This window comes from Mirounga angustirostris, unplaced genomic scaffold (assembly GCF_029215605.1).
Source record: "Mirounga angustirostris isolate CCGP_5_RB_7025 unplaced genomic scaffold, mMirAng1.0.hap1 SCAF_16, whole genome shotgun sequence".
In the NCBI taxonomy this organism is placed as follows: domain Eukaryota; kingdom Metazoa; phylum Chordata; class Mammalia; order Carnivora; family Phocidae; genus Mirounga; species Mirounga angustirostris.
Genome location: NW_026991724.1, coordinates 44,561,057 through 44,573,761, shown reverse-complemented (window position 1 = coordinate 44,573,761; position 12,705 = coordinate 44,561,057). Strand labels below are relative to the sequence as shown.

The following is a 12,705-nucleotide window of genomic DNA, read 5'->3' as shown; positions in this document are numbered from 1 at the left end:
TGTCATCCCAGGGTCTTGGGATCAGTTGAGTCCCATGTCAGGCTCCCTGATCAGAGGGGAGCTTGCTTCTCCCTCTATCTGCCATTCTCCCTGCTTGTGCATGGTCTCTCTAACAAATAAATAAATAAAATCTTTTAAAAGATTCTCACCATCTTACTTCCTTTTTGTAGTATACCTGTTTTATATTCTTTGTCATTATCTATGTAATAAATGAATCTTTGCAGGTATGACATTTTCCCCCTAACATTTTATTTTTATTGTGGAAAGTTTAAAATATTACGGAAATTTGAAACAACTGCATGATTGATTTTCCTGACACTCTGATCCTGGAATTATGCCTCTGTGCATGTTTTATTTTTATTTAGTTTTTTGTTTAGGTGAAATTCACATAACATACAGTTAACCATTTTATAGTGTAGAATTTAGTGGTGTTTAGTATATTCACAGTGTTGTGCTGTCTTATTTTTGACATTTGGGTCATTTTCCTTGGAATTCTGTTATGGATTCTTTTTTTTTTTTTTTTTTTAAGATTTTATTTATTTATTCATGAGAGACAGAGAGAGAGAGAGAGAGGCAGAGGGAGAAGCAGGCTCCCTGCTGAGCAGGGAGTCCGATGTGGGACTCGATCCCAGAACCCTGGGATCGTGACCTGAGCCGAAGGCAGAAGCTTAACCATCTGAGCCACCCAGGCGCCCCTGTTATGGCTTCTTGAGGCCTGGTTGAAGGTTGTTCTTCTAGGCCAAGTCAGTGTTTGCTTCTGCCAAGAGCACTGCCAAACCAGAGCCACCTTAAAGTAGATTTATAGATGGAAAGTTTTCTAGATTCACCTTAGTAATGTGCATGTGAGCCACAGACCTCTGGGAGGGCTGGCTTGTGGTTATAGTTCCTCAGGGGAAAATGTTTTTCTTCCACCAATTGCCAAGATTCAAGTCAGGCCATTTTCCTTGTAGCACCCAAGAATGGGAGTGTTGCTTCTACTTTTTCTTTCTTTTGTGGGCATGGTCTTAGATGTCCCAGGTCTTTGCAGTGCAGAACCACTTAGATTCCCATTTTGACCAGCTCTCAGCTTGGTCTCCTCTCCCCTCATTCTCTGAATGTCAAAGCTCATGATCATCTTGGCTCAGCAGAGGTTCTCTGGTAAAATAAATGTCAGTGGCTCAGCACACTCCTATTTGTTCTCCAGCTTGACTCAGTTTTAGCTTCTGAAGATTACTTTCCTTCTTTTCCAGATCATCATTGCATCCCAAAATGTTTTTAATATTCAGAACATTATTTTTCAGCTGGTGATTTGGTCATGGTAACCAGTTCCCTGCAGAGTTTGATGTCCTGTGATTGTCTCTACTTTTCTGCTTTTCCTTCCTGATTCTGAGCTTTTTAAGGGCAGGTGCTGGATCTAAATCATCATGTCCCCAAGTGCCCACACAGAGCCAGAGTCATGGGGAATTTTGATATTTTCGGATAAAGGAATTTTGTTTGCAGAACTGCTTCTTTCCTCCCTTTCCCTTCTACCTTTGATTTCCTCTTATAGAGTGCTGTGCTCTGTAGAGACACACTGAGCAGACCAAGCATTTTCTCCTCTAAATGGAGAGCCCAGTATAGGACTTTTTTAAAGGATCGTCAGAAATCTCCGGCTGCATCTCTGTTAAGAGCCAGAAGTGGGGGGCACCTGGTGGCTCAGTCATTAAGCTTCTGCCTTCAGCTCAGGTCATGATCCCAGGGTCCTGGGAACGAGCCCCACATCAGGCTTCCTGCTCCACAGGAAGCCTGCTTCTCACTCTCCCACTGCTTGTGTTCCCTCTCTTGCTGTGTCTTTCTCTGTCAAATAAATAAAATCTTTAAAAAAAAAAAAAAAAGAGCCAGAAGTGGAAGACTATCATCTACAGAGTTGGAGAAATCTAGATTCAAAACCCAAGGGGCGCCTGAGTGGCTCAGTCGTTAAGCGTCTGCCTTCAGCTCAGGTCATGATCCCAGGGTCCTGGGATCGAGCCCCGCATCGGGCTCCCCGCTCCGCGGGAAGCCTGCTTCTCCCTCTCCCACTCCCTTTGCTTGTGTTCCCTCTTCCGCTGTCTCTCTCTGTCAAATAAATAAATAAAATCTTAAAAAAAAAAACCCCAACAATGCCACTGCTAACTGCAAATTTGAGTAAATGACTTCTTATTTGAGCTAAAGTTTCCTTCAAATTAGGATTCATGGGCTTCTCCTGAGGATTCATACATATAAGTCACCAGAAACTTAAAGTACTTAATTTGCAATAATTGTACTTGAGATTCATGTACACTGACTATCAGCAATAAGGCTAGAGATGACAGTAAAAGGGAATAATGTCAGGCAGGAAAGCCAAGTTTAGAGAACTTATGATCTAGATTGGGAACCAGAAAGTGTTGGCCATGAAGATTCTGAGAATTGTAGTTTCTTGTAAAGCCATTGCAACCTGCATCCAGGTGGTTGAGCTTTGCCAAGGCTCCACAGGACCTGCTGATCCTGGTGGGTTGTCTGGCTCAGTAGTGGTGATTCTGGACAGGGTCTTCGTGGAAAGAGGTTTCAGTTGGGGTTTTAAGGGCCCTGGTTCTGGGATATGGGAACAAAGCTAAGAAGGTACCTGATACACTGAATCTGTTAGAGCAGGGAGAGGCTGGAGACCTCTGTTGCAGAAACTGTTGTCCGGGGCTGGGCCTGCCCAAGTATTCTGTGCTCTTGGGCCTGGGGGCTTCACCATGTTTTTGGGATGACTCCATGACTGAGGAGCTCAGTGTGTTCCAGTGTGGTCCTGCCCGGGCCAGGTCAGAACAGGTCCGTCTGGGCTCAGATCAGTTGGGAAAGTTGTTTCCTCTAAATCCATTATATACAGTTGGATTCTCTGGGGTTCAGAGCCGGCAAAGTTTTGTTACGCTCCCTCAAATCAAGAAAGACAGACTCTGTGTGTGTGTGTGTGTGTGTGTGAGAGAGAGAGAGAGAGAGAGAAAGAGAGGGAGACACACACTTTTGTTGTGTATGTTCATCTTGGGTCACATCAGTGTGAGTCTGGATCTTCCGCCCATCAGTTCTGGCTGATCAGGAACAAGGAGAGTACAGTGAGGGCCAATTTATAGGAACAGGAACATAATAGCCAGATGTATAAACTGTTGAGAAAAGACTCATACTGCAAAAGAACTTCAGAGAACTTGTGCAACCTAGTACCCCAAAATAAGAACATTGAATATAGAAGATGGGTTGTCATACAGCCAGTAAAAATGATGTCTATTTTAGCATTTTTGGTCACATGGAAAAGTGATTGGGCTTTAATATTCTGGCATATTTATGGGCATGCGCTTTTAAGAAATTATTAAATCATGTTATAAATCATCATAGAAATCAAGTTATATTCAAATCCTATTTTCAGAAATAGAAATTTTGTAGGATTCAGAGTTTTAAGAAGTTTTTATTGGGAGAATGGGAAGGAGATAGTTACAGGTGTTGTGTGGTGAACATAGAGTGTGCCATGTGCTTGCATGTGTAGTTTTATTTAATTGGGAAACACCAGTTGTCTGAACTTTGGGGATAATGGAAGAGCTTAGAGCCCAAGAGGTTACTCCTCTAGTTGCAGGCATGCCTAAGCATGACGTGTGCTCTGGTCACTTTTGTTTCCACACTGCACCACCCCTGTTAAAGGCCCAGCACAGCCTGTTTTCTCAACATTGTTACCTTACTAAATTGCTTTCTCCATTTTTTTTTTTTTTTATTCCATTGTAAAGATTTTGCCTATCAGTTTCACAAATAGCATATTGATCTGTGGTTTCAGGGCTTCACGTTCAAAGATGTGGCCATTTACTTCTCTCAAAAGGAGTGGGAATGCTTGCACTCTGCTCAGAAGGATTTGTACCGAGATGTAATGTTGGAGAATTATAACAACCTGATCTCACTGGGTAAGTTATGTGTCCCCCAAAATTCAGAATTGGCCTTCTGGAATTTTATGTTCTTTGTTAGGAATTTCTCATGAGGGGCGCCTGGGTGGCTCAGTCATTAGGCGTCTGCCTTCGACTCAGGTCATGATCGCAGGGCCCTGGGATCAAGCCCCGCATCGGGCTCCCTGCTCTGCAGGAAGCCTGCTTCTCCCTCTCACACTCCCCCTGCTTGTGTTCCCTTTCTTGCTGTCTCTCTCTCTGTCAAATAAATACATAAAATCTTTAAAAAAAAAAAAGAATTTCTCATGAGTGCTTCTCAAATGCCTGGCTGAGTTAATGATTCTTGTTGCTTCCCAAAGAAGGGCCTATCCCTTACAAAGTTAGAATTGGCTGCTCCATTGGACAACTTTTTTTTTTTGGTTCCTCTGACCTTCACTCCTTCCATTGACCCTTAACCTGCTTACTCTTTCTTGATAATCATGGGCTAATTTTAATTCTGATACACATACAACATAACTTTGTCCTTTTTGTTTTTTGAGCAGGACTTTCTGATTCTAAGCCAGATGTGATCTCCTTATTGGAGCAGGGGAAGGAGCCCTGGGTGGTTAAGAGTCAGGAAACAAAAGAATGGTGCCCAGGTAAGTGATGGTGACCCCTATGAGGAACACTGTGGCAGGTGGTCACCCAGGGGGCCAGTGAGAAGGCAGCACATCTGAGCTATTGGTAGGAAAGCTTGCTGAAAAGGTCTGAGATCTGGAGAAAAAAGGAAGGATGTTTCAGCATGAGGCCTCAAATTTTCACTCTACTTATCACTCTTGCTACCTTTCCTCATATTTGCTTCTGATTTCAGGAAGGAAGTGCCTTCCTCCTTCCCATGAGACAATTTTCCCTGTACTTTGTGTCCAGTTTTGTCCTGACTTTTTAAAGCAGCTAGCTCTATTGAGATAGAAATCACATATTCTAAAATTCACTTAAAAAAATAAAATAAAATTTACTTAAAGTATACTGTTCAGTGGTTTTTAATATAGTCACAGAGTTCTGCAACGGTGACAGTGATCTAATTTTAGAACCTTTTCATCACCCCAAAATGAAACCCCATACCCATAAGCAGTCACTTCTACACCCAGCCCTAGACTTTTATTTCTGTAAGGTAGGTAGTGATCTCCCTCTTTCATTCCTGATATCAGTATTTGTCTTCTTTCTTTTTTTTCTCGGTCAGTCTAGCTAAAGGTTTGACAGTTTTGTTGATCTTTTTCAAAGAACCAACTTAGAGTTACTTTGATTTCCCTGTTCTTTCTATTTTGTTCATCTACCCTCTAATCTTTATTATTTTCTTCATTCTGGTATCTTTGGGTTTACTTTGTTCTTTATCTAGTTCCATAATCTGATTTGAGATCTTTCTTGGGTTTTGGGGTTTTGTTTTTGTTTTTGTTTTTGTTTTAATATAGGCATTTTAAGCTGTAAATTTCCCTTTAGGATCTATTTTAACTATAACCCATAAGTGTTGGTATATTAAGTTTTCCTTTTCTAAGCATTTTCTAATTTCTTTTGTGATTTCTTCCTTGACCCATCAGTTATTTAAGAGCATGTTTTCTGCTTCCTTGTTCATCTTCTCTATCCATTATTGAAAGTAGAGCATTAAAGTCTTCAATTTGTTGAATCGTCTGTTTTTTCTGCAATTCTGTTTTTGCTTCATGTACTTGGGGCTCTCTTTATTAGGTACATACATGCTTATAACTGTTACCATTTCTTTTTAGCTTTTTATTTTGAAATAATTGAAGATTCAGAGGAGTTACAAAAATAATACAGAGAGTTCCCTTGTACCCTTTGCTCAGCTTTCCCTAATGATAACATCTTACCTAATGCTAGTACACTGTCAAAACCAGGAAATTGGCAAACAGTAGTAATGAAACTATAAGTAGACCTTATTCAGATTTCACCGATTTTCATATACACTCATTTATTTTTATTTTTATTTTTTGGTGTATATTCCTATGAAATTTTGCAGCATTTGTAGATTTATATAACTCCTACCACAATTGGGATACAGAACCTTCAGCAGTTTAGATATTTTTTATAAAATATTTTTGAAACATGCTATAATGCTTAGTTGAATAAAGCCAGATACAGAACTTTTAGAGTCAGTGCTGTTTTGGTTGTATAAAAAGGATGCTACAAAACACTGGAAGGAAATAAAAGGTAACAGTGAATAACCTAGGAAGTAGGAAGTATGCTGATTTAAGGGCCGATTTAAATCCCTAATCACTGATAGAACCCTGCAAGTTTTCTTTTTTAGAAACCTGGCCTGTACTATGGCCAGAGAAATGAGGGTCTTTTTAGGGGAGATGGTTATAGGTAAGGGACTGCTGTGAGAGAATATTAGGGGCAATATTACCAGACTGGTAAGACTTTTCAGATCATGACAAATGATATGAAGCTGGAAGGAGAGGTAGTAGGATCTAGGCAGTATGGTGGGAATGCTGTAGAAGGTGGAGGAACTTACTCATTTAAGGCCCCAAGGAGAGAAAGTCATGAATGGGTGTCCTAGAAAACCTGAATGGAGGTCCACGTCATGCAGGGCCTTCTCACCAAGTCTAGGAGTTTGGATTTTTTTTCTTAAGGACACTTGGCAGCCACTGAATGTTTTAAACAAGATAGGAACATGAGTGGATTGGATTTCTAAGACCTCTCTCTGGCTTCCTGTAGAGATTGAATCGGATTCCTGAGTGAAAATGGTGAAACTTACTAGGAGCCTGTTTGGGAAGTCCAGGTGATTTGGCCTTGCGCTAGAATGAGACCACGGGATACAGACATCAGAGAGACTGAAGATCAATTTAGGGGAATGATTTTGTAGCTCTGAGGAGTGATTGTGCAGGAGAGGAGCAATGGGAGCATCCTTGATGGATGTTACTTTTTGATCCGAGCATTCCTTTAAGGCCCAAATTTATTATTCGAATCCATGCTTTTTACAGTTTTCCTTCTCTAACAGATAGTTTTTTCCGAAATATTTAAAATAACAGCATCTTCTGACATCTGACATCTGGAACTTCCCATACAGCATAAAATGCCAACATCACGTTACCAGTCATCATACAGGACCTTGCTTTTAGTGCCCTTCTCCGAAGGACAACTGTGTAGTGTGGCATTTTCATTAGATTGCAGATATAGATCATACATTAATCACAGAAGAATCTTTTCTTCTTACCAGTTCTAGGTTTATTCATCTCTCCAGATTTCCCAACTGTTTGTCTTTTCTGTAACTTGCTTTTGGCTGGTCCAACCACCCTGGACCTTAGCAAGAACAAAGGGACTATCCTAAACAGCAGGGTGCCTGCACAAGCTCTAACAACTTGCACGGAGCATCTCCTTTTATCTCAGCCTTCTTGATTTCTGAGTAGTTAAGTAACTGTCCAGTGTCATACAACTAGCAAGTCATGGGACTAGGATTCACACCCAAGCAGTCTGGCTTTATGTTTTTTGTCACAACACCATACAACCTCTCATAAATGGTTGCCATAGTATTCTTAGTTTCCGTTAGAATTTTTTCAGAATTACATAAAAGATTCTCATTGTGTAAAGCTATCAGTCTTCCAGGGGACTGGTATAAGCACATGTACAGATACACCCTAATGGTGCTGGCTTGTTAATTGAACTATGTGCTGGGGATTGGTTATATCATGGTGAGTGAAATAAGTATTACACTAGTTCTAGGCCACTTTGGGAGAAATTATACCAGTAGATAAACTGATGAACAAATGCGTAATTCCAGAATTAGGAAAAAGATTATGAAGGCAAAAAACAGGGTACTTTACAGAAAATTAAGATACTTACAATGAAAGAAACTGGGCATGCAGGGATTCTGGAGCAGAGCATTCATGGCAAACAAAGCATTTCCTAAAAGAGTCTAAGATGAGATCGTAATTGGCATGATCTAGGAGTCCAGTAGAGGCCAGTAGAGAGGTACATAGTGAGTGAAGGTGAGAGCATCTTAAAATGAAGGTGAATAGGGAAGCAGGGTCCAAACAGTGCAGTTTTGCAGGTCTAGTAAAGAATGTTGTATTTTATTATAAGCACAGATGTGACGTACTGTATTTAAACAGTGACTCCCACACCTTGAGTTGCCCCTGCATCACTGAGAGAGATGAATAAAAATGCCAATAGCCATTCATTCATCAAATAGTATTTACTCTGTACAGATACACTGAAGGGCAGACAGACAATACAGAAGTAAACAAGTTGAAGTATAATATCTGTGGAGTTTAGAGGTGAAGTATACTGATGTCTGCAAGATGGATGAAGGAGAGCCAAATGTTTATTATAGAATCTAGGTAGTGGGAATATGGGAGTTCACTGTGTCAATTCTTTTAATTTTTCTGTGTGTTGAAAGTTCTCATAATAATGTTGGCAATATAGATAAAATGATATGTGATGATAAGTGCACTGCAAAAAAAATAAAGTAAGTAGAGTAAGAGGGGCCTGTTTGGTAAAGAGTGGTCTCATGTTTGAGTAGCGGTCAGAATGAAGTACTCGAACAAGCCATATTAATATCTTAGGGAAGATATTTGCAGGCAGAGATTCTGAAGGAGGAATGTGCTTCACAAGTTTGAAGAACATCCAGTTGGTCAGGGAGCTGGAGCAGAGCCAGCTGAAGAGAGGAGATCGGCAATGAGGTCAGAAAGAGGGTAGTGTGAGACAGGTTCAGGGAGGGTTTTGTAGACCGCATAAGGACTTGGACTTTTACTCTGCGCAAGAGGGAAATCCAGTGGAGACTTTGAGGCAGAAGAAAGGCCTAATCTCACTTAACAAGAACACTCTGGCTACTGTGTTAGGTATGGGATATTAAGAGGGCAACAGGGAAAACAGGGAGACCTGTTAAGAAAGTGTGTTAACCTTGGTGAGAGATGGCTTTGGGCAAAGTAGTAGAGATACTGGTAGAGAGAAGTAGTCAAGATCTGGATATATTTTGAAGCTAGAGATGAGAGGACTTGCTATTAGATGTAATGTCCTACTCTTTTAGATTCTCATTTAGTTGGTCTTAGGTGGTTCCTGGACATCGTGTTTGTACCGTTCCTCAGCTGATTCTGATTTTCACCAGAGGTGAAGAACTACTTCCTTCACAAGCTCCCCTCATTTTCTCTATTCTCATCTCCTCCCCCCACCCCCGACCCTGGGCTTTTTTTTTTTTTTTTTTCCAAATTTCAATGCTGTGTTAAGAGCTATTAAATTACTCACTATTTTTAGTTTGTCATTTCTACCTTAGAACTTTCCTTTCTCCTGCCACATGAAAATACCTTCTATTTTCTTTCTTGTTACCTTACAGATTGGGAGTCCAGAAGAGTAACCAAGAATTTATTTCCAAAGGAGCACAGTTACGAAATTAAATCATTGCACTTGGAGATAAAAAGACTTACAAGCTCTGACCTTGAGTGCACTAGGGTCAGAAATAACAGAGAAATCAAATGCCAGTTGGAGAGACAACAGGAGGGACATTTCAGACAAGCTGTAATAACCTCTGAAGAAAGGTCCGCTTCCATTCAGTGCATAGTTCATAGAGTGCCTCAGACAGTTCATACCAGAGCGAAAACCTACAAATGCAAGGGATGTAAGGAAGCTTTCAGGTGCCAATCACACCATATTCAACACGAAAGAAGTCATAATAAGGAAAAAGACTCTAAATGTGGAGAATGTGGGAAAGCCTTTAATAGTAGGTCAGACTTGATTAAGCATCAGAGAATTCATGAAAGCAAAAAAAGTAAAGAAAATAAGAAATGTGCCTCTATCCATGGCTCTGAAACTACTAAACCTCAGAACATTAACACTAGTGAGAAACGTCATAAATGTAAGGAATGTGGGAAAGCCTTTCATTCTAACTCACAACTCCGTAAACATCAAAAGATCCACATAGGTGAGAAACCCTATAAATGTAAGGAGTGTGGGAAGGCCTTTCCATCTACCTCACAACTTAATTTACATCAGAGAATTCATACTGATGAGAAATACTATGAATGTAAGGAATGTGGGAAAGCCTTTACCCGTCCCTCACATCTTCTTCGACATCAGAGAATCCATACTGGTGAGAAACCCCATAAATGTAAGGAATGTGGGAAAGCTTTCCGTTACGACACGCAACTTAGTCTTCATCAGATAATTCATACTGGTGAAAGACACTATGAGTGTAAGGAGTGTGGGAAGGTATATAGTTGTGCCTCTCAACTGAGTCTACATCAGAGAATCCATACTGGTGAGAAACCTCATAAATGTAAGGAATGTGGGAAAGCTTTTATCTCTGATTCACATCTTACTCGACATCAGAGTGTTCATACTGGTGAGAAACCATACAAATGTAAGGAATGTGGAAAGGCCTTTCGTCGTGGCTCGGAACTTACTCGACATCAGAGAGCTCACACTGGTGAGAAACCCTATAAATGTAAGGAATGTAAAATGGCCTTTACTTGTAGTACAGAACTTATTCGACATCAAAAAGTTCACACTGGTGAGAGACCCCATAAATGTAAGGAATGTGGGAAGGCTTTTATTCGGAAGTCAGAACTTACTCATCACGAGAGAAGTCATAGTGGTGAAAAGCCCTATAAGTGTAAGGAATGCAAGAAGGCCTTTGGTCGAGGCTCAGAACTTAATCGACACCTGAAAATTCATACTGGTGAGAAACCTTACAAATGTAGGCAATGTGGGAAGGCCTTTATTCGTGGCTCACACCTTAGTAAACATCAAAGAATTCATACGGGAAAGAGGAGTGAATGAAGTCATGGGAAGGCTCAAAATTTTACTGACCTCTGCAAAGTCACACTAGTAAAACACAAAACCCTCTGATTTTAAGGAATGTGGGAAAGCTTTTGAAGATAACTTAATATCAGAGCTCACAGTGTGGATACAGGGCCTTTATTTGAGGGCCAGAATTTATTTGACATATGTTAATGCTGAGATACTTTATAAATGTTAGAGATTGAGAGGGTTCTATTTATGCTTCAAAATTTATTAGACATCAGGGTTCAATTGGTAAAAGTGAAAAAATTCCATGAATGTGAGGAAAGTGGGAAGGCTTTGGATGGCAGTTAATGTGTCAGAGACAGTCATACAAACGGTTCTCAACATCAGGGTCATTTGCCCTGTGGGAAATCAGAGGATTCATAATATAAATGTCATAAATCCAGGAGACCAATTTGCGTTAGCTAACAAATTACTTGTCTCATAATTCATACTTGAGGAAGGCTACACACAGTGTTAAAAATGCAGCAAATTCTTCCCGCTCAGATCTTAATTAAATATTTGCAAGCTCATCTAAAATTAACCTGAACTGAGGCATAGTGGGAAAGGATTTAACCAATGCTCAGTCTTTACTTGCCTTATAGGGCAAATTACTTAACTAGGTCTAACTTTCTCACTTAAAAATTAGTAATATTAGCACCATCTTGTTAGCATTATGAACATTAAATAATTACATTATATCTCATAGAATACTGTATGGCTCATATTGCAAGTGAGTTAAGTAAGAGCTGATTTTATTTATTTTCATATTTGTGGATAGAGATCATATGAGAGGAAGGCCTTAGGTGTACTGTGACTATAGGAACATCTTAAATCATCTCTTTATTGAATGTCAGGTAATTCCTTCTGGAGAAGAATTGAAAACCGAAGTTTTCATTCACCTTGCCCTCTTGCCTCACTAGGGGAAAGGAAATCAAGGCAAGTTACAATTCAGAGTGAATGAAAAAAAAAACTCCATGTTGAAAAGTTGTAGGATGCAACAGAGCTATACTTAGGAAAATTAACTTCTTAAGATATGTGTAGAAAATGTGGACAGTTAATGGCCACGATTCATTGTCAGTTCAATGTCCTTGGTGCACTGCCTGTTCTAGTAGGTTCCTTGTAAACACTTGTTGAAATCTGAGGAATGAGAGAGTGAATGAACAAGCATTTGACTCTGGTGTGTAGAAAAGCTCTAATAAGAGCAAAGCCAAAAGAAAACAAAAAACCTTGAAAACTTGAGATGGGGAAAAAAAACCCTCAGACATCATGAATGAGAGGAAATGTAACTACAAAAAAGGAGTTTTAAGGAAAGAAGGCAATATTGTTGCCCCAGACACTGTTGGTTGCCTATCTGTTGGTGTTAGTCATTCTCCCTTTGCCAGGACTGCCTGCTGCCCATCTAAAGTCTAGGTCTTGCACCTAGTTTGCTTTGCATGTGGGCATATATATGACAGTCCTGCCCATACAAGATCTGAGCAAAAGTCTGCAAGTAGGTTTTAGGTTTAATTTTCTTTCCTAACAATAGGAGGAAATAGTCGTCTTATGTTACAGGATGCATGTCTATATGTCTGTGATACCTGGAATTGTGGCTGTTTGCTATCAGAGGGGTGAGAGGCTGAGATTGGCAGAGGGGATAGATTGGAATTACCTGCATCCTTGACACTGTTGAACTGATGAAATGATGCAGAGCTGCCCTGTCCCTGGATTTTGAGTAAAATAAGAAACTTCATGCATATCTGTTTTAAGTTTATACTCAATTTTTTATGATAGACCTGAGTCCTGGGAAAAAACATTTTTGTATGTATATATACATATTTATTCACCTTTAATTTAGTAAGATGAAATGTTTACATTTAGCTTTATATACTATATCTGAAATTGTGGAAAAGCATTATTTTCTTAAATACTTTTTAGACGTGTATACATGTATTCTACTTTGATTTAGTAAGACATGGGAAATGTTTTTTTGTTTTTACATTCAGCATTGTATTGTGTGTGTTTATATTCAGCTCTTTAAAGCATGGCTGAAATCCTCAGTATTTTCCTGAATAAAGTA

The 12,705-nt window shown here is 39.8% G+C and overlaps 1 protein-coding gene across 12 annotated transcripts in view; it reads left to right on the top strand.

Annotated features, from left to right (window-relative positions):
• ZNF568 (zinc finger protein 568) overlaps positions 1-12,425 on the top strand; it is an 88,873-nt gene extending 76,448 nt beyond the window's left edge. For 11 of the 12 annotated variants that reach the window (XM_064581340.1, XM_064581334.1, XM_064581332.1 and 8 more), the window contains 3 exons: positions 3,779-3,902; positions 4,424-4,519; positions 9,202-12,425. In XM_064581340.1, the coding sequence (XP_064437410.1) occupies positions 3,779-3,902; positions 4,424-4,519; positions 9,202-10,643 (1,662 nt within the window). In that variant the 3' untranslated portion in view covers positions 10,644-12,425. The remainder of the gene's footprint in view (positions 1-3,778; positions 3,903-4,423; positions 4,520-9,201) is intronic. The other variant, XM_064581343.1, reaches the window with a different exon arrangement.
• The last annotated feature ends 280 nt before the right edge of the window (positions 12,426-12,705 follow it).